General features: G+C 38.2%; 1 protein-coding gene across 5 annotated transcripts; it reads right to left on the reverse strand.

The window, feature by feature from the left end:
* Window positions 1-631: 631 nt before the first annotated feature.
* LOC131692923 (forkhead box protein P1-B) lies at window positions 632-11,557 on the reverse strand. Of its 5 annotated transcripts, XM_058980361.1 has the most exons (5): window positions 10,507-11,557; window positions 10,354-10,457; window positions 10,196-10,297; window positions 9,930-10,013; window positions 2,367-9,872 (listed from the first exon to the last, which is right to left on the reverse strand). In XM_058980361.1, exons 1-5 carry the CDS (start codon window positions 10,931-10,933, stop codon window positions 9,612-9,614), a joined length of 978 nt encoding a protein of 325 aa, XP_058836344.1. In that variant the 5' UTR covers window positions 10,934-11,557; the 3' UTR covers window positions 2,367-9,611. The 5 variants fall into 5 exon arrangements, with proteins under 5 accessions (XP_058836328.1, XP_058836344.1, XP_058836336.1 ...); XM_058980345.1 differs by lacking the exons at window positions 2,367-9,872; window positions 9,930-10,013 and adding an exon at window positions 632-1,437; XM_058980353.1 differs by having other exon boundaries at window positions 2,367-10,013; window positions 10,354-10,430.
* Window positions 11,558-26,936: the final 15,379 nt, after the last annotated feature.

The raw sequence follows: 26,936 nt of genomic DNA on the forward strand, positions 1-26,936 counted from the left end.
AACTTTGTCGAAGACTGCTAGTCAATCTGGCTTGGTTGAAAGAAGTTATTAAATTTTTAGCGAAGTGATGTCTGAGTCAGTTTTGCATGGGGCCTAGCAGTGCATGGTTGTGTATCAGTACAAACCTAACCGCTATCTAAACTAAATGAAGGGTATTTTTAAATACATAATATTTTCCAATGACATTATTAGGTTTATGTATGTTGATTGACTGCAAAATAAAATTTCTTCATAGACGAAAATTCACAGCAGATAAAACATTATTTTCCTTTAAGATTGGAACAAAAATTTTAAAATAGGGCCAACTTCTCGCCTGGAAGAGTGGAAATGTCAAAACCAAGGTTTCGCATCAGTTCCCTACCTTCGCATCATCGCATAGGGATCGTTTTCTAGAAAACCCCCAACCACAAGAGCGGCACGGAAGAAAGCTATCGAATGAAGAGAACCCCTTTCGCCGGTGGTCAATTTGAATATTAATCAGCGCGGTGAGGAGGGGAAGGAAGGGTTGTTTGCAGAAGGTCGGTCCGAATTGGTTCAGATTCCGAGAAAAAGGTACGGGAAGGAAAAGGTGCCAATAGAAAGCGACTGAATTAGAAGGGAGTTTCGGTTTGATTGCAAATATCTCTTTCAGTTTGCTGAAAAAGAAATTTTTATTTTTATTTGAATAGGTCAGGTAAGTCCTCAACTTTCCAGCTTTGGTCCGAAACACCTAATTAAACTGCGGTCGGTTGCAATGAAGAGCAGAACCGTTTTGATCTAGAAAGATGGAAAAATATTTACGAATCATAATATTTATTTAAATTAATAACAGATGAGTTACCAAAATTTGTTTCGATCCAGTTTCAGTTGCCATTAAAATTAGAATCTAAATCTTACAAAGAGGTGAAAAATTTTAATTCTTTGAGATGAAACGAAAAATTAAAACAAAATTGCACCATCGACGCTTGTATCGAAATATAACCATTGTTTGTCACTCTTTTTACCTCCTGAAAATCACCCCTTTTTGCTTATGTCAGTAATAATCTGTCTACCATGATATAAAAGTACTACAAATTACCGTCTGTGAAACTCTTTCTTCGGAGTCCTTAGCCCATCTTCATCGCACCCGCCTCCATCATAGCAATGGCTACCGATTAGGGGAGGTGGCGTTCCTCCTCCTCCTCCTCCCGGTGGTGGATGGTTCTGTCCGTGACCAGTCGACGTTGTCGGCGTCGACGTTCCCACCGACGTTACACAGACGGATCCCGGTCCGGTTGCGTGCTGCTGCTGCTGTTCGTCCGCATCGAGCGGCATCGTGATGTCGTATTTGCGGGGCCTCCCCCGCGAAAGATGGCGCCGCTTCAGGAACTCGTGATCGTCCACCATCCAGAACGAACCGAAGTCATCCTCGTACCGGACGAAGCACTTGTGCAGCGACAGGTTCGTCCGGATTGCGTTCTACGAAAAGGGGGGAACATACGAGGAAATACAAGGGTGACGGGATTGGAGAATGTTTTGTTTGCGAGGTACCTTGTATGACTATCGTGCCGGTTGAAACAGATGGAAAATTGATAGTGTCAACTTGTTTTAACTCACATTCGGAATTTGAAGGAAAAAACAAAGTTTTCGGGTGAATCGGTGACCCTTCTCGGTAGAATTATGATAAATAAAGGGTGGGGCACCGTTGTATGGGCCACATCAGGCGAAATGGAATCTTCTTTGGTATCATATACTGCCCATGATCGCAAATCAGTCCCATAAAGATAGCAAATCCCATAGAAAACGGGACAAATATACGATCATGGGCAGTATAGGGACAAAAAACTGAGCAAAATTTTAAGGTAAATTGATAACACCCGCATTGAATTTGCAATTTGTAGAAAAATTAGCAACTTTTTTGCACTTTTATTTCTAGAGGTCACCGTTTTCCCCAACCTCTGTAATCATTTTTGTGGGTGTATAGTTCAGAAAATGTCCTACCCCGTTGCTGAAGGAAATATTGTGCTAAAACGAATATTAAAGCTACTCAAACTTCGAATTTTCGTATCAAATACCAAATATCGTTCTTTTTACCCCCTGTGCCGGTGTACAAATAGAAGTCTGATCTAAAACTAAAATAACTTCGGATTACTTAATTTTTATAGAATATGAGACAATATCCACAAAATTTAAAAAAATGATTTGCGCATTTAAGGGTTAGGGATGAACTATTCAAAACATTTTTTTTATTTCATAGGAGGAATTTTGAAACTGAGATAACTTTAATGCTTCTCATCTTGTAGAGTGTTGATAGAAAAATGATTGTTGTACTCCAGTTCGAACCATCGAATTTTTAGCAGCTTTTTCAGAGATGTTCTAGCACTGTTCTTCCCCTGGCAAAGTAGGTAGGTATCTCTTGAGTAATACTTTTGTGTGAAAAGATGCATAATTCAGGATAAATTGTGGTCTCTAGAAATGCGATACAAATTTCAAATGCATTGCGGGATGCCACGCCATAGCCAATCGACTCCAAATTTCGCATAGGTTTGTAGAGATCCAGGATTAAATTAGCAGTAAATAGTTGGTTACGTTTTCATCTTTGGATTTATGGATTTGATGTCATGAATATTTGTTTACTTGACAAAAAACCTTTAAATGACAGAAGAGGATTTTTTTGTGCGGGAGGTCTCAAACCTAACTTAAAATTAGATTTTTAGCGTTTCGGATTCTTTTTATCAGTAACTAGCACCACCTTGGTGCCAGTAAGATGATAAATCTAAACTAGTACCAAAATTGGCACTAGTTAGACACTCAATCCTAAATCGAAACAGTCATACGTCTTGAATAAACTAAACATCTGGTTTGTAACAAGTGACGCCTCGGAAACAGAAACACAGAAGTTCTGGTTTGCTAATGAGTTAGCGGAATCCGAAACTCTGGTGCTGCTAGTTACTGAAGAGAAGAATCCGAAACTCTTAAACCAATTTTTTTCAGATTGCCAGGCGTTTTGATTCGCAAACCAAAAAAAGTCATTCGCCTTCCGAGACATCACTCGGTACAAGCCAGATGATTAGTTTATACAAGACGTATGACTGTTTGGATTTAGGATTGAGTGTCTAACTGATGCCAATTTTGGTGCTAGTTTAGATGTATCATCTTACTGGTACCAAGGTGGGGCTAGTTACTGATGGGGACTCGAAACGCTTAAAAACTAAATCTAATTGAGATAGAACGATCCTTTTTTCGTCATTGTTGTTGAGTAATGAATTCTGAACAACTGTATTGAGACCGGTGAACGTGTATTTCAAATCGTTTATATATTAAGGGGGGCCTCTGGTGTAGTGGGTAAAAATCGGCTTTTTTATACGCTTAATTGTTATTATTGAATCTCTAGATTAGTGACCCTACAGCGTTATTTCCGTGATGCAATTTGATGTGGGGCACCTTTAATAGCGTTTTTTCTCGAAACCGCGTTTTTTTTTAAATTGGCGATCACGGTAACTCAAAAATTAACCAATGAATTGAGTTGATTTTGTTATGAGAATGCACAATATGCGTAGCCTGTCGAAGAAAACTGAACAAAAAAAAGCTCCCTATTATTTTGAAGAAAATGAGCGAATTTTACTGTAAAATATAAGATTTTTCGGTTTTCATGAAGCCATTTTGCAAAACTCGAACCTTTATCTATTTTTTTGGTCAAATCTAAGCTTTACGAATCTTATTGAATTTCGTGTGCTAGAAAATTCATTGCGGCGTTCCTCGACGTGGAAATGGTTGGACGTCTACTCTTGGAACGCTCGTATGTGTGGCTCTGCAGGACTGAAAATATTTTTTTTTCGTTGACAATGAATGTATAAATAAATCTTAGCATTACACAAAAGATCTATTGTTACATTGCCTTCGTAAAACAAAATAACTTTCGGTTTGAGGACTTTACACCAGATGCCCCTTTTAATTTGAACTTATGGCACCCCTCAACTCAATAACTTTTTAGAATACATGATATGCGTTACATCAAACGGAAATGAACGCCATAAATTTATTGATGGCATTTTTCATACGGAAATTAATTGTTCGATAGCTAACATTAAAGTTCGAGGGCACCAACCTACTTTCAATTACTAGGTATTTGGATTCTCAAAACTTATGCTTTTCCGTCGTCTCTTTAGAATCTGACACTAAGCCGCACTTAGCTAAAGCCGGATGGATGCTAGCTCCGAAAACGGAGACACAAATCACTAGTCTAGCGTTATTCCGCAAGAAAAGAAATTCGTCTTAGATTGACTAGACCAGGTAAATTGAAACATGATGCAGATTAGCAAACCATTGTGCTATGCACTATGCTACGTTTCTTGTGAGACACAAGTTGTGCCGCTTTGAGTTAGTTTAGTCCCGCTTTGAGTTAGTGTCAGATTCTAATGAGACAAAGTCGATACGAAATGGTCAAAAGAAAAAACAAACATCGTTTCTTCTTTTCCAACACCTCCGCTGATTTTGTGATGAAAAAAAAAACCGTTCATAAATTCATGAACAAAAAGCACGATTTCGTGAACTGAACGATTCACGATAATTGTGACCTGAAATTATGTATATTTAACCTCTTATTCATGAAACTGTTTGTGTTTTTTTTTTCAACAAACTAGTTCGCGCCAAAAAATTACATGCCGGTTAATTCTAATGTTCGGTTGGGTTACTGTGGCTGTTCCTTGGACATGTTACAGTTTTTCGTACGATTCTTGGTCATGCCGATAGTTGAACAATGTTCATGATTTCAGAGCAACATTGTCGCAGTTTTCGAAATATCTTCTCCGTAATATTTTATTCGTGATCGGATCGGATTTTTCTCGCAGAGTAGCGCGATTTATGTTTCAGAACCGCAATCACTATTTTCGGAAATTATATTCACGTTATCGTGATACTTTAGTCACAAGTAGAGTGATTTGTGTTCATGATTTTCAGGATCTTGGTCCGTTTTTTGATATTTCAGTCACTAGTTGTGTGATTTATGTTACTGATCTCTGGATCCAAATCACGATTTTCATAATTTCTACTCCTTTTATTGTTATATTTTAGTCAGAATTAGAGTAATTTGTGCTCATGATTTCAAAATTGCATTCACGATTTTTTAAGTTTTAGGCACAAGTAGTGTGCAGAGTAGAGCGCTAGTTTCAGCCGCTTGTTGTTAAAAATAAACCTATATAGCGTTGATACCCTTTTGCTCCCAATTGTAGGTTGTAGCTTCAATGTTGTTACACATAATACACCACTCAAACGATTTATACATTTTTTTTAAAGTTTGATTCTATCTTTTTCACTACACGTATTGGCAGGGCTATTTTTATGATTTTATAACGAGTTTAAGTACACTGATGTTTTCTGCACTTTCTAACCAAAGCAATACCATTGTGTAATCCTTCAATTTTGTGTCTCAATATGACAAATTTACTTGGTTGACTAGAATTGGTTGCCATATTTACTATTTTAAATGAAACGGTTGCCTTCTCAAATAAAATTCAATTGAAATGCATTACTTTATTTGATTTGCTATTTTGCACCTTTGGGCAGAATTTGAGAAGTGTCATTCGACGAATACTCAAAGGCACGGCAGCTCCACCAGTTATTTATGATGTACATGCATGATTTGCCCTCTGAGCGGATAAAAAGGAAACATCTAACATCAACATTCTTAAGAACTGCTCATGATCACAAGAAGGAAAAATGTCATAGAAAAGGCTATTTAGGAAAGATACTAGTAAAATGACATTTGAAATAATATTCATTGAATCCGGTAATTAAGAATCAATGTAATTATACCCATTTTTTCAACGTCGGATTTTTTTTTTATCAACACTTCATTGCCTCCCACAAAAAATTAATGCGACATGCTGCAGTGTTTTGCTCTAATAGCACCTTTTATAAACTTAAGTGTGATGACTCTTTGGGTAGGGAAGCTACGCACTGATACTGCAATACTTTAGCGGAATTTCGACGTCGCAGATGCACGATAATTGCAGATCTAGTGCCACGATCCTACTGTCACTATGAATCCTATTTAGTCAATATTCGAACATATCTTGTAAATAGAATTGTATCCCTAGTTTTAAAACACCTGTGAAATTTTTCATATTTGTTCCCTCTTTTGTGTACCAAACTATATTGTTAGTTTTAAGATAACTGTAAATATTTCCTAAAAAACTATTACTATTGAATTCCTTGTTTTAAAATTTTTCATAAAAAAATCTTTTGCCCCCTCTCTTGTATATAGAATCTTTTTTTCTAGTCTTAAGATAGGTGTAAAAATTTTCTCTTTTATAAAAAAAATATTTCAACATTGTAACCTCCTAGTTTTAAGATATCCAAAATGTAAAAACTAAAGAATTTGGCACCGCCAAGCTAACGCATTTGTGCCTATCAAATAAACGAAATGAATAAAAAAAAGTTCGAACAGAGGATAGGTGGAGCTGAGGATTTGGTACTAGTATCAATTTTTATGACCCATGTCTTAAACCACACATTTAATTTTTTTTCTGCCGAATTTCATAATTTTTTGCAACTTTATACATTTTAACGACATTCAATTAGCTTGAAATTACTGTGTAGGGAAAGTTATGAAAATTAGAGCCATAGTAATCAAATGAGAGCAAATATTTGAAGTATACAGATCGGAAAACTAGAAGTGGCAGGGTCATTAGAACAGGTTTAATATCTTACGAGCTTAACTTTTGTCTTCTGCTGATGAGGGTCGAGCTTAAGCAGCATAACTACGAATCACTCGAGTTCACCAGCATGTCCTTTGGCATAGACAGACTTGTCCATTCCTTGTCGGTTCCCACGGTGAAGATGGACAAGTCGGTCTATGCCAAGGATCCGTAGTTATGCTGCCTAAGCTCGACCTTCATTAGCAGAAGACAAAAGTTATGCCCGTAAGATATTAAACCTGTTCTGATGAACCTGCCACTTCTAGTTTTTCGATCTGTATACTTCACATCCTTGTTCTCACTTGAGTACTATGGCTCTAATTTTCATAACTTTCCCTGCCCAGTAATCTCTAGCCAATCGAATGTCGTTAAATTTGAATTTGAAAATTTTGAAAATCGGGCTCCAAACGGCTAAGATATACTGCCTATAATCGCAAGCCAGTCCCATGTTCTATTGGATTCCTTATCTGAATGGGACCGACTTGTTATTATGTATAGGCAGTATTCTACCCATGTTCGCATAGTTGTCCCGGCAGTATAAGTTTCAAAAATATGTGTGAGACATTCCACATAATTTTTTACAATATAATTTTCCAAGTCAGTTTTTTTTTACCTTTTGTTGTTTAAAAATTAAATATTTTTCGATCAATCGCAAACTTTTCGATGCATGTAACATTTTTTTGTAATAATAAAATATGCGTTTTCGTGTGAGCTAACCGGAAAATTCCTTGCAATATTTTTTTAGTTATTTAGCCAATGCGCTCTGTAATTATTATGGCCAAATTAATTATTTTAAACTTTGACCAAAAAGTTCTTTTTTTGTTTTTTTTTTATATATTTAGAATTGTGTTTGGAAGAGTGTGTAAGGTTTCAGAGTTGATTTGTCTTTATGAAATATTTCAATTCTAACCATTGAGCAAGCCAAATGGATTATAGTGGACACCCTATGATAGGCCTGTTATAATTCAAATATCTCGTTAAGTACTCCGAGGTCCACTGTGCAATTTTTTCACAATTTTCCCAATCTGATTCCAAATGTTCACAAAAAAATTATTCTGGTCCAAGTCAAAAAGAAAATAATTCGTTTGTAGCAATTACAGAATACATAATTAAAATATTGGCAAGAATTAGGAAATTTTCCGCGAAGCTCGCACGAAAATGCAAACTAAAAAAAAAATTCATTCATCGAATAGTTTGTGAGTTATCAGTAATTGAAAAATGTTGAACTTACAAATATACAATTTCGCTAAAACATGTCAAATATTTTTTATTAACTCTCCGGCACCAGTGGCTGAGCCATTCGCGCGAGTGCCGTAGTGTTAACCCTTAAATGTATGAAACTCATTTTTCTTTGGTACTAATTTTTTGGTATGGATGCTATAATTACCTCTTGTTGAGGCTTTATATCACAGAATTCGGTATGTTGCCAAATGGCAACAGTATGCATTTAAGGGTTAAAGAGCAATATTCATCTAAAAAAACTAAAATTGTGGTATAAATCTGATGTGGAATGACCCATGTACATTGCACGCAACACAACCATTTGTCTTAAAAAAGATAGCGTGTGGGACTCTCTCACTAAAATATTTATTTTTACGCATAATCACTGAATCAATCAAGTATTTAAGAAAAAAAAACAAAACTCGAACCAAGTACGGAGGCATGACACCAGCGTAACTAATCCGTTAGAACGTTATTCCATTAGCATCCCCACCCAGCCAGTGAGCGCGCAACACACATACTCAGCACACTGCCTAGTGTCCTGGCTTGTGTTGCGTCGCGTGGTCTAACGGGCAGGGATCGCAGCAAGCTTTGCACTCGTCGTATTCAGCATAGCAACAGCAGCAGCACCCGCGTGTCAAGAGTGTGTGCATGATGATGGAGAAACGCGATGCAAAGCTATGCTACGTTGGTACGTGGATAGCGTTAATAAAAGAACAAGAGAGGAAAAATGTTAGTGAAGACACAAACCATCGACAGCCGAAATCGGAGGGCGGATGGTTTGTGTGCTTTTGAGGTGTTTTTGAGAACAATATGGTATAATATGATGGCATTTTACAATTCGCTTTCCCCTTTTTTGGTTGATTTACCAAAAAGCAGAAATACCTTCGGTAAAATGCCTCATGGATTGCTTAGATTGGTAGTTTTTGAACATGTCAAAAATTATTCACATCGTACAAAGAAGTTAATAGTCAGTTTCTGCGATTATGGAAATTTTCCGAATGTTGTATTTTATCTATTGGATGTAATGGATGAAATTTTTAAAAGTTTGTAGAAGTGTTTGATAATTTTTTGATAAAATCAAATCAGCTTTTCAAAAATTCCATCCATTTTAGATAGTCGCTTTAAATAAGATTGAGAAAAATTGTGTCGTAATAGGTTCTAGAATACGATCTTTCGACTACTTTTTCAAAAAATAAAACATCTGAGATGAACATTTCAAATAGATTCAATTAAATTGGTATGTTGTCGATGTCGACCATATTACTATGCTACAAAATTCAAAAAGGAAATAATTAAGGGTTTATGAAGTTTGAATAACAATTAAAAACGATTGTTTTCAAATAACATTCACAAATTTTTAAACAAATGTTGTGGAAATTTATTAAAAACTATCTTACGACACAATCTATGAAGTCGAATGGTTGGCTACTTTGATCAAGTTTGTTTGTAATTTTGATTCAAGACACAAATGCAAAATGATCAAAGCAACCAACACTCGAATGGCCTCGTCAATGCTGTGAACGATTTCTATTATTTCTCAACATTGCTTTTCTTGATTTCAAACTTCAAAAAACAAATTACGTTTGTAATTTGTTCATTTGAGAAAAATCAAGAATGTAAAGCGACTATCCTCTGAAATATTATATCAAAAAGAGTTAAAAGGAAAATTTGTATTCAAAAAAGAACCCCGCACCCTTGCTAGAACTGGGAAACCGGGTTCTCAATAGTAATTCACAAATCGAGAGCCAAAATACAAAATAGAAAACTAGAGAAACGAGTGAAGAAGAGACACAGCATTCCTACAGTCTCGTTCCGTGCCGCACCAGCCGGAATCTGTACGAACCGTTGTTTGTAGTAGAAGGTGGCCGGCGGTGGCAGCTTCAGCCCCAACGTCGTCGGCGGTGGCAGCGTCGGTTGACCGGGGACCGATTTCTTCTTGCTGCTGCCGCCTCCGCCACCGCCCGTCGTCAAAAGACCTGGCCCGGGGGCATTCTGAAATTTAAACTGCATTATTCCCAGCTTTTGGGGCCGACGCTTGCAAAACTCTGCCTCGTTCACGGTCCAGACGGCGCCCTTGATGTTCTCGACCCGCATGAAGCACTTGTGCAGCGACAGGTTGTGCCGGACGGCGTTCTTGAAAATTGAGTTTTTTTTTGTTTGGTTGTTTTTTTGGGGGGGTACATTTTTTTAGTGAACATTTCGCTCAGCACGAAATTAAATCATAAGAAAAATGGAGCCTTTCAGCAATTTGGAATTATTTCAAAGTTTTGTACAGCATTCAAGATTTAAACTTCTAACATTTCTAGTATAATTACCTTCCAGGTCGCTGCATTCCTTCGAAAATAGCAGAATGTATTTTGGAACCAATTGTAAATTTCATTCAGCGTCAGTTGCTTCTCCGGCGACTCGATTATTGACTACGAGAGAAAACAAAACATCAATTTTCGTTCAGGGCGGCCCAACAACAGCTCACTTGTCTAATCAGTGATGCATACGTGAATGGCGGTCGCACATCATGGCTGCGATAAAACTCACGATTCTTATGCACATCTGTCGATGAGAAAAACGAAGCGACCGCTGAGTGAAGATCGTTTAATGTCTGCTCGGCTCAGCGCCCAAAACTCACCATCCTGTACATCGGGATAGTTCATCTCCTTAAAACCACCGGCATCAGCCTCCTGCGATCCGAAATACTTTGCTCGAACTCCCGATCCCTTCGAGCGTCCCGCCTGCTGTTGGTGATGTTGTTGATGCTGGTGCTGCTGCTGATGGTGATGCAACGCCTGCTGTTGCTTGCTAGTTAGTTGCAGTGCTGCCACCTCAGCCATTCCACCATCGCCGCCTGCTGCTCCAATGGACGCTCCTGGTGGGAAGCGCAACCCGCCAATCAGCTCGTATGGTGGTGGCGGTGGTGGAATCTGCGGAACGAACGGACTAGCACCGGCCATCGGAATGCGAGCCATTTCGTTCTTTTTGTTCAGATGCAAAATCATTGCCTGCAATCGGTCACGTTCCTTCTGTAGCTGCAGGTGCAACTGACAGACTACCTCCATCTGAATGCGGGCCTGGGCCGCCGAGTAGTCCCCGTTGATGTGGTCCGACTGGAGGTGCTGGTAAAAGTCGTTAAATTCATCGAAAACCCGCTCGCAACCGGGCCACCGGCAAGCACCGCCCCCGAACAGGGGGTGAATCGATAATTTGAGGGAGGACTCCTCTGTTGGTGTGAGAGAAAAATCCTATCAGTGTTTGAAAAATTCACTTCTAATTAGCTGAAAATTATTATTTTTAAATTGCTTGCATCTGGATATTCTAGTAAATCGAAAAACAATATCTTCAAAACCGCGCTTATCCAAGTTACTGAAAAGAGATGGATAAGCAAAGTTAATTAGGAAAAAATGTGCATCCATGTTGGAATTGGGAAAAGTGCATCCTGGCGTGTCTGGGACGGTCCCGCCTGAAAGAGCAAAAAGTGTTTCTCCTTTATTGAAACGTATTTCCAGTAACTATTTCCAACAGATTCCATAACAACACTGTTTAGAACGAAAATTTCACGCCAATTGCCATAAAAACCGAACACTTTTTTTTTCTAACAATTTTCACTAAAATACTTAATCCAACAACATTTCACATCCTTCCGACACGACATCCTTGCAGCTTCTGTCGACGGCAGCAAGAGCTGAATTGCAAGTGCAATAGATACTGCTTCCTTTTGCGAACTGCGCATGTCACGGTTATGGTTCCGCTAGCATCATGGTGGCAGTCCAAAAGCTTTACTCGAGCTCGAGTCGTATCGTAGTAAGCGGGCGGGAAAACTTTTGCTGAGTTTGAATTGAGCTTTTCGTGCAAGCTGGAGCTGAGAGGGAGACACCGGTATCGGACTGTGAATTGTAGTAGGCTATGGGTTTTGTAATTTTGTTCCATTGTTTGATGATCTCTTACGTCTCGTGTTAATGAGTTTTCAAAACATAGTTGCAGTTAGCCGGCATGATGAGGATTGTTTTTGTGATTTTGGAATATGAACTTATGTTCAGCCCTTCTTTTGTTTTGTATTTCCAAGGAAAAATAATCCGAGATTGCAATTGAAGCGTTGGTTTTAAAAGGTATTACAAATGCGGGTTTAAATAGGAATGAAAATCTGGAAGCGTATAATTTGTTTAAAGATATAAAAATCCATTTTACAAAATAGTGCACGTAAGGAGTCAAATTTCATCAGTTTGAAATTGTTTTAGCTTTTCGTCCTGACTTTCAATATAGGGGCCGCTTTTCAAAATTTCGGAACATAACAGTACAGAAATGTTGGATGCTAGTAACTTTTGTTTTACTGGACGGAATTACATAATATTTGCACTAATCAGTCTCAAAATGTGTACCAATTTTGTATTAAATTTGAAAGTATGTATGATTTCTATAAACAACGAAAAATTAATTTGCAGAATACCTTTCGGGAGCGACGTAGAAGATCTAAATCCCCAGTCAATTTCAGACAGCCCCTCAGAGATGTAAAACAATATTGAGAACTTATATAAGTCCCGCATGTATTTTTGTGCTACATTCATCGTTCGTTAGTCAAATGAGAAGCATGTTGATGCACGACCAGACTGTGTGGCAATCAGAATTTTCGTTGCACATGTAAGATGCGTTACGAGAAAAATAATTAAATCTTTTTACCACAAATAAGTAAAACAGTTTCAAGTCCTGAATTCAGGGATTAGCAGTTCATAATGTATGCAGAGTATTTTTGACCAGCAAAGTTCGAACATAAGCCCAGTTTATTCCTTTCTCATATAGAAAAAAAATCCTCCTTAGTCAGATTTTTGATATATAACAAAAAATCATGTAACATATCTTTAGTGAATGAGAAAGTAGAAAGAAAAGTTTTCTATGCTATCTGTAGACAAAAATAAATTATATACCACATTATAAATTCCTTATAAAAATAATCAACGGAGGTTGTATGCCGATTACTAAGCACTAATGAGGTAATTATCAGAAACAGGTCCGACAATTTGACCCTCTGCGGCACCGTTTTGGACTTGCCAAACTGCAGCGTGGGTGGCGTCGTGAAAACTGCCGGATAGCCGTTGGCATTCGCTTAAACCAGCAATAGATGTTGCTTCAAATATATGATCCAAGACTAATATCCATTCATATCCACTCGTTCAGCGACTCACTGTTGTCCATTTACTAACCACAGTGATCCGTCATTTAGGTAACCTTCCGTCACTCCGGCTAGTGCACTGAGTACACGCCACTCTGAGAATCTAGCGAAATCGTCTTAGAGGACCAACGGCCGCTCATTTAGTGGGACATTTGCTCGACCTCCGGAGGGTTAAGATTGTAGTAAGCGTGATTTGTTAGTTGAATTTTGGGTTCTATATCTGTTTCTCACCTGCCCTGCAGCAGAGGCTTTGCGACAGGGCGGCCAACGTCTAACGAAATAACGGAGCCATCGAATAAAAACAAGTAAAACAAATAAATTCCTCGTCCCATCAGTATTGGACACTGTCCTATCGGTGAAGTCTACTGGTCACTAATGGCATCTTGCCGCTACAGAGGATCTACTTGATGTGGGAAAAAGAGAAATCCAAACGTGATTTCAGACTTACTAAAGTTAAAATCGCCCATCGAGCACAAAATGAAATAATTTAGTTCTCTCCGTAGGAAGATAAATAATCATTTGCTGCTACTCCGTTGTGTACGCTGATCTGTAACTCTTGGCGATGAAATGGCGGACCTGGCGGGACTAAAATGGCTCACTGTTCTCGGGATAATCATTAGCTACACTGTCAGTGATTGTTTGATTGGTTATTCAGCTTGCCGCCTTGCCATGGTTAGTTGCTGTAGCATTGTAATGGGGGTGCCATGTTGGTTATAGCTGACGAGGCATCGCATTTCTCTTTCAACCACCCGCTCCGCGACAGACGCTATTTAGAGCCGCTCCTAGCATGTAGCACATACGTTCCGGTTTGCCCCCTTCCCTGTCAGCATATGACCAACGATCCCACCGTTATTCGCACCCCAACTAACTCAGCGGAGGAACCTGGAAGAGCTTGAACATGCCAACTTCGGGACAGACCCAGCCTTCGCTCGCTCTTTTTCGATGCGACGCGATGAGGAAGATGCGTCTGCAGCCGGCATTCAAGAATCGCGGCTCAAAACCGATGAGTCTGGTAATCTGAAATACTACATTAGGACATGATTCGAAGTGCCCAGATTGTTTGGCTCTAATATTAATGTTGACAATGACAGTGCTCCTTATCGATTAGCTAGAGTCGTGAACAAAGCTCATTTTTAAGGATCTCATTGGCGACTAGCCCTGGCTGAAGTTCATCAGGAGTACAGAAAAGTAACAACAAATTTGCTCAAATGCAAAAAAAAACAATTTTGGCAGAAACGGTAAAACTATGTTAGGCTTTTAGTTAGAGTTTGGTAGAATTTTGTGAGACTTTTTGCTGGATTACTGTTTTAATTTTGCCAGGAAGGTTTTGCCAATGTTCCTCACGTTCATACAGGGAATAAAGAAGCACGTTTCTATGCATTCTGCCATGGATTAGCTCGGTTGTAATAGTAAAGACCATGCATTTGCGTATTTTCGAATTAAGATTTGTGAGTAGATGACGGAAGTCGATGCCTGACGCCATTTTAGAATTCAAAACAGCCGTAGAACATTCAAGTGACATCTTGGGTTTGAGTCCCTATAATTTACCGATAGATCATCTGTGGTAGATTTCGAAAAATCTAGGGCTAAAGCAGTTGTCATTAACTATACATTTTGGAGTTTTATGAATTATAATAAAATTTATCCTTAATGGATATGTCGGTTTCTAATGAAAGGGTAAGATTACTACGATTGAAAATCAATCGCTTTTGATATTTAAATCAAAACTCTAAAGCCAAGTATTAATTTTTAATGAGTTGTTTGATAATATCAATAACTCTTTATTTTTTTATAGTGCTACACTGGTGTGGTTTGAAAAAAGGAATTGAATTATTGCATCCAAGCTTGAATTAGTGTAGCAGAGAGTACTCCAGCCAACGTAATGTAACGTAAAAACCAAAAAAGTCGCTAAACAAATCAATATTCACGAAAAAACAACTCGAAACACTTCCACACCTATGTAACGCATGGCATGTCTGTTCCTATGTATTCACGAAAGAAAGACCCTACAAAATCGTCCGTCAACCTATTTCGTAAGTAGGTTACAAATTATATCTGAAAGGCGCAGCATGCTGTAGACCAATTTTCGCATAACAATCAACATGTCAAAAAATAACCATGACCCTCCACTGCATCAATCGAAGCAAAACGAGAGTACCCTTATTTGCTAATCACATTCTAAGCAACAAAATATTTATTTTCGCGTGTCATTATTGTGTCACTCAATAATACCCTGTATAAAATTAAACAATGGGACCAAGCATTGAATAGTAGTGAAGGTGTCTCGAGGACGCATTTGAGATACATAACATCACCACCACTCACCGCCGATTAAAGTGTGGGAATGAGAACGCGTAAAATGCGTCATGACAGAACCGGCGGTTGTGTGACAATTGACGTTTTAGTAGCGGTAACTGACTACAGGGGGAAAAATCTCTCACCAGTATAAATGGTGAATTAATGGGAAACCGTTTTTTTGTTCGGCAGCAATTGTAACAAAGAAAATTGTTAGAGAGTGGTGTGAAGGAGCGAGAGAGAGAGAAAGAGATTTTTCATTCCGTTGCTTAAAGTAAAACCTCATCATTCGAAAGGACGACGGTAGAAAAACCCTTATTTGAGTTTCGCTTGAATGGGCTGATTTTTATCAGTTTTTAGGTGTAGAATTAGGGTCACAAAGAATAGGAAAAGATGAACCACGCAGACTTTGACGGGAAACCAATTTTGTTTTTGTTGAAATTTGATTAGTCTTCCAGTGGCGGATCAAAGCAAGCGAGGTCTAATTGTGTGGCGATTGAATTTGAAACTGTTTGCTTTGTGCAGCTATTATTAGATTTAAACGATGAAATTAAACACCGTTGGAAGAAGTGAAGAATTCTACTGAGTTGTGTCTTAAGTTTCATTATGAAAGCCCAAACAGTAGATAAAATTTCATACCACACAATAGAGAAGCAAGTAATATTTTGCTTCCCTATCGCGTGAATTTCTAAAAATTCTATTGAAATAATATAAGAATAAACGATAGCCATTGTAATCTTTTTCGACCAACTGACCAAAAAAGAACCGAAAATCAAACCACAAAAGTGGCATCGAATGGAGAAACATGATGTTTTATTTGCCACAATCGGTCTGGAGAACAAACCTTGAGTTGTGCCCGAGTAAAGGACACCCTTCGCACAAACATAAAAAAACTCAGAAGCACACATAACATTCCCATCGCAGTAGTCTCTTTTATATTTCAAATTGTATACTTTGCTTGGTTGGTGCCACTCCGGTTGCTACCGCTAAGCAAATATTTATACTGTACAAACGATTCTTTTTTCTCTTTCTCGTCCTTGTTGTATCCACTGGAAAATCGAGCCCGAATGTCAGCTGCCATCGAAAACGGACGGTTTTGCACGTTCAGCACCATCTGAGCCGAAGGCCACAAAAATAACACCCAAGCCCATCCATCAACGACGATCATGGACGAAGGTGAGAGAGTGTAGCAAGAGTCACACGCACATATACACTCTCGCAGTCGAAATAAAGGGGCGTGTTTTCTCGCTTGGTCGAAGTAGATCTGCTGCCATGCCAGCGCCATACAAAGCCCGGTGAAGGTTTTCCACGTCCGGCGCATTCATGGCGAACGTTGGAGCAGGAACGATGATGGATAAGCCGGAGCCGATTGGCGATTGGTGAGAGGGAGAGACTAGCTCGTATTGTATTGTGTACCAGCGGTGGTGCGGTGCGAACTGAATGTTGAATGGAGGGCTTTCTACAAAGTGGAGGTAAAACACTTTGGTGGGTTGAAATTCGATACAAAAACGAGATATAAATGACGTGTAAATTGCTGGCAGTTTTCCTCCTCGTCGGCAGTGGAAAACAAAAATAAAAGCATATCAACGACGGTTCTAGTTGGTAGGTTCCTAGAAAATAAAAGGCTTTTTATTGTTGTTGGCCTGCAGAAGGGAGGGAAAACATATTTCATTCGAAAAAAATATGTTTATGTACGTATATAAATGAGTGCTTTTATGCAAGGATTTTTAGTTCGTTTTTTTTTTAATTTTGATGTTGTAGCATTCCCCCTAAAACTTTCGGTTATTGTTTCGTATCAGAACAAATATGCGATATCGTTTGAATGATATTTATATATACTCCAAACAAGCTTTTTTGGCGAAATTGTTTTGAAGTCACTCAGGGGAACTTTTTGAGCAGTTTAAGGCGGCAATCTATTCCGAAAAAATAGAAATAAAAGTTTTTTAATTGCTGTAATCACTACTGATTAATATTTATCCCAACTTTGCTGTCAGATTACAACCTTCTTTCAGAGTGCAAATCAATTTACTTTAAAAATCTATATCCTTGAGTTTGTTTCAATAACCATTAACATTGATGAAACATTCCTTATCAGTCAGAATCCAGATGGACAGTACGAAACTCTGGCTACTAGATTGACAATATGCATTAGCTGGTGCTCTTAATTCACTCACTATTGAACTGAAAACCTACTGCCATTTTTGACAATGCTAGCAGAGCCTAGATAATTTTCTAATGCAATCAAAATGTTGTACTCAAACTACTTTATTGAGTGGTAAGAGCATTTCACACTCCTACAAGAAAACATTATAAAGGATATGAGACACATGCATTTCTAATCTCGCTTCGATCCGAAGACCTATCTGAATAAGCTGGACATTCGACGCGAACAAACCACACCGGCGACTCGCCTTGCCCATAAGCCGGGGTGTATCAATTTTTTTCAACAATCAGCAGGTGCCAGTCGTGCACTTCTTTCCTGAACTAGCTTTACACCTAAGATCAGTTGACAACTAGACAACCAGTTATGAAAACTTCGGAATCACTGAGAATGAACCATAGGCCAGTCGAAAGCCACAGCACCATCACATGTTGGGCATATACTACAATTTGAACAAGTGCTTGTCTGTTTCTAACCCTGTTAAGGTTCCATTAATTCGCATACCATCTTTAAGCTGTCACATAACATTCCACTCAGATAAAACAATGCGTATTTCCTTCGCATATTCAATATTCCATGGATTACTTGACCACAAAATTCAAATCAAACAAAGCAAATATAGGCAGGGCAGGAAATATTCGAACCGAACCTATGTTCGAATACTTTCAAAGCGCGAAGCTTTGCGTTACTGGTTCGTATTCACAAGCTTCGCATCACAATCGCTTACCATCGTAATTGCGGACATTTGGGCGATACTTTTACATGCTCTTCGGCGAGGACAAATGAAGCTTCTTGTTCATTTCATTGATGTTCGGAAAGATATGTAAAAGCTTTTGCGTAGTTTTCGACGAACACGAGCTAAGCTCTTGGTTCGTGTGATCGATATTTTTGAAACAGTTACACGGAGCTTCGAAGCGATGTTCGCGAACACAGAAAAAAGATTACCTCGAAGTATTTCAGAATCGCGAACACCGAAGGATTATATCAATTTAGCATCGCGAGGGCCATCGCTAACATGTTCGCCGGACGATATTAGTTTTCTTTATTCAAATACCTACCTACTAGTTATGCAAAAAAAGTATATTCTAGACAGAGGCCTTGTATTAAGGGTGGAATAGGTGAAAAATAATTGTGACAATGTGTAGCTTATGGATGCTGGGGTTAACTGAAAAGTGACGTAACAAGATGTGCATAAAGTTAGCACTACCACTTTCGAAAAAGTGAAGTATGACACATGGATTAATTGTCGCTTAATTGTCGTAAATTAGTTGTGAAATCCAAAAATTTGTCGCATTTGTTTTTCAAAAAATTTGGTATAGTAGTGCTAACTTTACAGTAAAGTTAGAACAACCACCCTAGAAAACTGCATTTTTCTAAAGTTCAAGTACTTTAATCTGACGTAAACAATTGTCGTAAATTAGTTGTGAAGAGAAAATAAATGCGCACATGTTTTTTAAAAAATTTGGTATAGTAGTGCTAACTTTACTGTAAAGTTAGCACTACTATACTAAATTTAAAAAAAAAACAAGTGCGACATTTATTTTCTCTTCGCAACTAATTTACGACAAATGTTTACGTCAGATTAAAGTACTTGAACTTTAGAAAAATGCAGTTTTTTAGGGTGGTAGTGCTATCTTTATTGTAAAGTTAGCACTACTATACCACTTTTTTTTAAAAACTTGTGCGACATTAATTTTCTCTTCACAACTAATTTACGACAAATGTTTACGTGTGATTAAAGTACTTGAACGTCGGAAAAATGCAGTTTTTTAGGGTGGTAGTGCTAACTTTACTGTAAAGTTAGCACTACTATATCAAATTTTTGAAAAAACAAGTGCGACATTTATTTTCTCTTCACAACTAATTTACGACAAATTTTTAGGTGTGATTAAAGTACTTGAACTTTAGAAATATGCAGTTTACTAGGGTGGTAGTGCTAACTTTACTGTAAAGTTAGCACTACTATACCAAATTTTTTGAAAAACAAATGCGACAAATTTTTGGATTTCACAACTAATTTACGACAATTAAGCGACAATTAATCCATGTGTCATACTTCACTTTTTCGAAAGTGGTAGTGCTAACTTTATGCACATCGTAACAAGTTTATTTAAGATACCCTACTGATATATTACCAGTAGGGATAAAATCAAGATTTCGTGACAGGGCGGGGATAAATTTTCAAATGAAATAAATTAGGGCTAGAAAATGAAGTTAAACACAATGTACACAACGTATTGAGTGGCTCGCTTATCTTAGTCATGTTCCTATGTCAGTTTCTTGAGGATCCAGTTATGTCAGTTTCTTGAGGATAAAGATATCGATATCCATTCAAAGGAAAAAATCGATTATCAGTTAAATAAATAACGTCATGATGTGTATGATGAATCCTAGAAATAAATAGGGAATGTCAATAAACTCGACCATTCCCGATTCATATTTGGCAGTTCTGGTCGTTTTCTTGTTTTCGACTAACAGTAAAACCATTTTGATTCAGAAGTATGTTTTAGAAGGGCGCATGTTTTTTCGTGCACTTATTTAAAAAAACGCTTTGAATCCATCTACCAGTGTGATGAGACATTTTTATAACTGTTTTCGAATATTATATCAGTTGAGAACTTTTAGAACATGATATTTCGAGAAATTTTGAAAGTGAAATTAAATCAGTTGTAAAGTTATAGAAAATAGCCTTTTAAAATGAACGGACAATCGAATTATTACTAATAATTTATGAATACATTATCTAAGTTCTTCATTCAATGCAATATGTATGCAAAAAGTTAAAAACTGGATTTCCCTTGAGAACTGGGCCAAAAAATCGAAAAAAAAATGTGTTGGCGATCCGAGAACTAGAACAGAAATTGTAACCCTTGGACCTCTGAAGTACATGCGTACAAAATGCTATAGTCTAATGTTTGTTTTCATTCATTTCATTTAATAATTTTCAGTTGAGCAATTCTGTCGCAAACTGCATTGTGGAGCGAGGGTCATAACTTACTAAATTTAAGTGTTCCTATTAATTTAGTACACTCTCTTTAACATAAACTACTCTAACGAATGAACGAATGGGAGTAGGTTCGATAAATTTTGAAAGAAGCCGTTAAATCAACCACTAAGGGATTACACCACCGCAAAATTAAAAAAAAAATCGAAATTGATCTTGATTGATTTTATTATTCCATATCAACATTTGAATAGGGCTAATAAGATTTGTGAACAAACTTTTGTTTTGCTGATTCCTCTTAATTTGTTATCATTTAACACAGAAAACATTTGAAATCGATTCTACCAAGGGCAAAGATGTTGATTCATGTGCATTTTTCATAAAATTCAACTCTGTAGCGGAAAAATGAGCGAAATAAGTTTGTTTACAAAAGTCTCATTAGCCCTTTTGAAGAATTACTATTGTATTGATCTTAAATATGGGTCTTCAAAATAATATATCAAAATATGGAATGCGACAAAAAGCGAATAATAATGGAAAGACAGTATTCGAAAAAGTTCGAGTTTAGAACGACTTTCATTCTACTTGGAGTTACTTATTTCGCTTCTCATTTTCCGATATTTCCCTTACATAAAGCATTTCGGCTATAACTGATTCAAAAAAAAAAAAAAATACAGGGGGCCCTAAAGATTTCGTTCTTTTATTTTTTATTAGTAAAAGTCAAATAAGGGAAGATTACATCATGGAGAAGATAAACCAAATTTTGTCCTTTTCAGAATTGGTTTTGGATTTCCAACAAAAAAAAATCACTAGAACATTGTTTGTAAGTTCTTTGCGTTTCTCCATCAGTAATTAGTTAACAAATACAATACAAACAAGTTGGAATATCCTTCTCATTATTTATCACAAAACACATGTACAGGGGTCAGGAAATAAATTCTTCTTCTAAGGTTAATGTGAACTTTTTCGAACATTGTAAAGAGCGAACTAGATGCGAAGCTCGCTTCGTCCGAGCAGAGATAAGTTTTACCCCTAAATGTTCGCAGCGATTGTGTCAAACTCATCGATTGCATGTGGTATGCTTGAGAAGGTGCTTCGTGAAGCTTCGAACAGCAATCAATTCATTTTTCGAAATTTTCCTGCCCTGAATATAGGTTGTTCAGTCCGGACATACTTATCCGCTCGATTGGCATCACCCACTGAATATGTGTTCCCTTACTATGCCTTTAACTCAATAATTACAGACAATATAAAATATGCAATGGTAAGATAAAGATGAGTCACATTTCGATACCGGTTAATTTTCAAAGAATGCAATGCTGACGATGCTGAATTTAGGTTTCTTCTGGTGGTTGTACAATAGCCGTAAAGGATGAAGTCTAATTCTACACTAAGTAACAGCATGTATTAATATACCGGCTCTTCCACACCAAAGTATAACTTTCAAAGCTTTGGTTTAAAAACCGTATTTAAAATTACCAAATTTTTAAATAGGAAATTTTTTGAATTGGCCTCAGATGAAGCTGTCGAATTACACAAAAAGTTTTTTGTATGGCAAGCGATCTGTGGATGTGTCAAGTCAGTTTTTTTATTACATCTGAAACCGTCTATCGACAAATCTACATTGACCTCTAAAAGTGACTTCTTGAGGTCTCATGAAGGTCTGAGCTTTGTACTACTTTTGCTTTCCTAAACAGTGGTAATCATTTCAACACTCTAGAACTGCACTCTGTTAGAAAATGTAGGGCCGTCGGAAGCTAAAACTTTGTAAAATCGCACTCCTGGTCCTTTCTTCAAAATCATCCAGTGCAGTACTCACTGCGTCACTCTTTCGAGTTTGAACCGCTCATATGGTAGTCGGTCTTTGCAAGTATTGCTCTTCTCCCATCCATTCTTCTTCTGGGCCGCCGTATGTCGTTGTTTATTAAATTTATTACGCATGTCGTTTGCAACTTGGCATTTAACCCAATTATGGAAACAAGTCTGATAGGGAGAGTAGAGATGTCAACTTGTCATTAACATTTCGCAGTGAATTTTCACATTCTTTTGGCATATATTTTGTACTTTTTGTACGCATGCTTTGTACTGTAAACTTTGGAAATAATCATTGAAATGTTAATAAGAAACAATATTACCGATGGCCGGAGTTCAAATTACTCGTTTCGAATTATCTGAAATTGAACGCGAGCGACTTTCGTACAATTGCTAAGATCCTATTATCTATAGATGAATAGATATCTCTATTATGCGCCACCCAGCTTTATCCTGTTATGTAACGTCCCGTGGTAGAATAATTGCCTAAATTGCCTATTCGGCCTTCATATTTCTGTTGGAGGTCACACGTCGCACTCCTGAAAACTTTGATCCAAAGACAAAGTGCACAATAAATCACAATATCTACCAAGATATATATTGATTGATTTCCCTACCTACTAAAACCAATCCTATCCTGCGACACTCGTGGAGGATGAACTAACATTCCTTCCCACCCCAAAATTGACCTGCATGGGCGTTACGTCTACGTTATTGATCATACTGTAATCTTAGTCTCTTTAGGTTGCACGTTGAGTATGACTACTCCCAAGTATCATACAATTGATTCAATATGCAATTTCAACAGCCTTTGATCAATCATGGGAAACTTACGGGCGGTTAACTAAGCTAAGCTAAGCTAACCTCGTTGGAACCAACACCATTCGGTTTGCTTTGTTCGCTACCATATACTTTGCCTCGTTAAAGTTATTATCGGTCCAATCAGATTAGAGAGTGCTTCTCCTTGCTCCAGTCCAATCCTAAGCAAATCGCCTGTATCTCCGGCATGATTTTAATCCATTAAGCGCCACACGAGTCAACTTAGTAAGTTTTATTGGAGAGCCTTGTCCAAGCATTATCTGACACAGTTTCGCTTCACTCGATCACACGCCGCCTTGAAATCCGCAAATATATTTATGATGAATCCGTGATATGAATTTGTGCCATTTATCTAGAATTTGTCGAAGGATAAACATCTGGTTCGTCTTTAATTGTTCTTCTCGAAACCCGCTTTGGCCATCGCAGATCAGAGGCGGATCCGGGTGGTCCGGACCCCCTCCCAAGAATTTTGAGAAATTTTAGGATGCCGCACTCGCATACGATCCCCGGTTTTGTACTCGGTTTAGTTTACGTTCGAATCTAAAGGGGTCGGCCATCGAATGAAAAAAGTTTACTTTCATCGTCAAGGAGGTGGAGCTTCGAACGAAAACTAGCCTGGCTCACGTTGTCTGTCGATCGTACGGGCCAATTATGGCGCAGATAATAACTGTTTTCACAAAATCAATTATTTCCGTTATTTTCAGTAATTGTTTTCAAATCACGTATGCTCTTATCCACCCATCTTAAATAAACCGACTGAAATCACAATTCTTTCTGTTCAAGATTTGTGGCTCGATGTATGAAATCAGCGGAAACCAATCACTAACGAGCTTCGTTCAGATTACTTAGAAACGGTTTTCCCGTGTATATTCTACCTTCCACCCAAATACAGTTGAATCAGAAAGGATTTCACTGTAATAGTTATTTTACTTGAGATTATGGCACTTTTTGAGAAAATTAGAATGATGGCAAGCCAGGGAATCGGTTTTCTCACATGCCGTTTCGATCAAGTGCTTAATTGCTTCGCATAACCAGTCCTCCCTAACTTTTAGAAATTCTGCCACGGTCCAGTCCTCTTCTCGACATTTTAAGCATTTTAAAGGCGATTCAATCTTCATATATAGTTAAATCATCCAATCAATTTATTTGTTAGATCCTTAGTTTATCTAATGAACACCGCACAAAGCAAAAAATGATTGTTAGGAATATTTACCCAATACCATGAACCGAACCTGCACCAATGATTTCCGCTAAAAGATTCTTATTTCGTTCATGCCATCGCCCAGAAATGAGCTCAACTCCCCGCTGCCGTTATTCAAATACATACTTCTGAATAATAGTTTCAAAAACTATCCTACCAATTAAACCGAAACCCGAAAAAAACTAACAACAAAAAATAGCAGCTCCACTTTGCCGAAAAGAAATCGATCGATCAATTAGCCCGAATCGCTTTTAGCGCCTCTTCTGGTTTTGCCTGGTTGTGGTGTTGTTGTTGTGATTGTGCGAATTGCCGCCGAACAAAAAGCCGCCTTTTCAGTTTCTCTGTCGAGTGCCGCCGCAAACTCCTCGTTCGCCTGCTCTGTTTCCCGAGGTTGATCACTGATGATGATGATGATGTCGAGGTTATAGGACCAACGTCCGATCGCAACCATGCCTGATGCCGCCGATTTTGTTGCGAGTTTGTTAAAGCGCGGCTTCGTAATAATGATTGTGCTCGCGCTTGCTGCCATCATCGGTGCCCGTTGTGTAGCAAGAACGCTACACACAAGTAGTAAAGTAGGCTGCGCGGTTCCAAGCGGAAAAAGGCACTAACATAAAGTATACACATTCATCCTCACGTGTATGTGGAAGCGCTCTGTCTGTTGAGATTAATAACGAAGTGAGGGCGAGAGGAAGCGAGAGGACAGAAACAACGAAAAAATGTTTCTCAGCTCCCGTTCTGGTTTGGAAGTTTGAAAGATGGTGGCTCTGGGGCGGTGAAGCGTGAGCGGGGACGAACGGCTTCAATTCAATGAATATTTAAAACAATTATTTCTCTATTTGGTGTTTTCCGATGCTTTGCGGCATGCCGCCGCCGTCGGTCGGTCGGTTTGTAGGCTCTAATTAATAGTTTGGAGCATTTTAATACTTCTTATTGATTGTTTCTGATGCTGCGGCCGAAAAGCAACGAAAAGTAGTGGAATTACGATCGAAAATAAACCGAGATAAAATGCGTGAAGCTGTTTTGATTGGTGGCGTAATCGTGACGTCAATGAAGCCTTGTAAGTTGCCAATGGTTAAGGACATTTTACTAATAAATAGAAGCGCAAGTAAAAAATGTAATCATAGGTGGATTACTCGTTTTTTGAAACTGTATCCATCTGCTAGTTATTTTGCCTTTACTTCGTACGGGTCGATTGTTTTTTACCCTGGCTAAACCCAAACAAATAAAAAGAGCGAACAATGCGGAATCGGTTATAAAATAGATGAGTACATCCGCCTACTCAGCTTCCTCCACTAGCCTTGTTCAGCCGCGAAAAGAAAAAAAAAAACAAAAAAAGCGGAATTACAGTTAATTCTTTTAATTTAACTGTTTTGTTGTATTCCACAAACGAATTGATTTGCGCGGTGATGTTTCAATGGAAAACTAGCAGTCATCACCGGGGCACACGCATAGTAGGCCGTTTTGTGTTTTTGCTTTGGGGTGTTGCGTTGCGTTTGGGAAGCTCTTCCACCAGTGATGCCGCCTTATTAGAGAGCGGCTCGCGTAGGCCTACTGTGTGTAGTAGCACCGCCGCCGACCAAATGGTGCCGATGGTGGTGAAGGATGAAAATGGCCGATCGATATAATAGCGAGCGAAATGAATAAAAAAACAACGGTGGCTGCTTAATATGTACCCACGGTATTAGGTAATTTAAATGGTATTCGATAATTGTCGCTATTAGTTCATGTTCAACGAACCATTATCTTTTTTTGTTGAAGGCACTTTCGATTGATTTCAATCGGTATTGCCTAATAATACGAGTTTTTAATAAGTAGAACAAGAAGTGCATCCCCATATATTGAACTGTTGAAATATTCTACATCAACAAATTTAGTCTTACACAAAATTTTTCACCTAATCGCACTTTACCGTGTAAAATCCATTGCCAGTACCAGCAGCGGTACCGAAAGTGGCCGTGCATTGAAACAAACTTACCGCGTGTAGGAGTAATTGAAAGGAAGCAAAAACAATCAAACAAATAACCACAGGCAGACCCTGAAGAGAGTTTGAATGAAGAAGGCCTCGGTGGAGAAAAATAAACATTATGCTAATATGTACCACTTTTTTCCTTCTCTCTCACTCTCGATCGGTACGTAGATCGCCTTCATCATCATCATCGAAGAAGGCTTGAAAATCGAAACGAAACAGAACAGGTAGATATGTGGGGGGTAGTTGGAGAAAGGGAACTAGGGGGTTAAAATCAATTTCATTTTTTTTTTCGTTCCTACCAGTTTTCGTAATGCAAAATCGTCTCGAGATTTGAAACCACAACAACCATACACACTACACTGCTCTGGCACGGGAGCATGGGTGAGGCAGCCGGTCTCGGGTTGGGCGCAATCGGAAAAATATTTACATTAATCTGTAAAACAATAAATAAGCTATAAAGTGTTATGAATGGATATTTACAAACAGTTTCGACGCCGGGCTTTGCTTTTAGCAAGAGAGGGCCACAGAACAACGACGATGAATGCTCGATGTTCGGCAAGCGAAAAGCTTTTTCGGGCGATGGATTTGAAAAGTGTTGAACCGGGCACAGCAATATAATTATCTAGATCTTTTATTCATGATGTTAGGATTGGTACCCGGGTAAACTAAGCAGGCCACGGTTTTTTTTGTTTCT

The sequence above is a fragment of the Topomyia yanbarensis genome, chromosome 1 (assembly GCF_030247195.1).
Source record: "Topomyia yanbarensis strain Yona2022 chromosome 1, ASM3024719v1, whole genome shotgun sequence".
Lineage (NCBI taxonomy): Eukaryota > Metazoa > Arthropoda > Insecta > Diptera > Culicidae > Topomyia > Topomyia yanbarensis.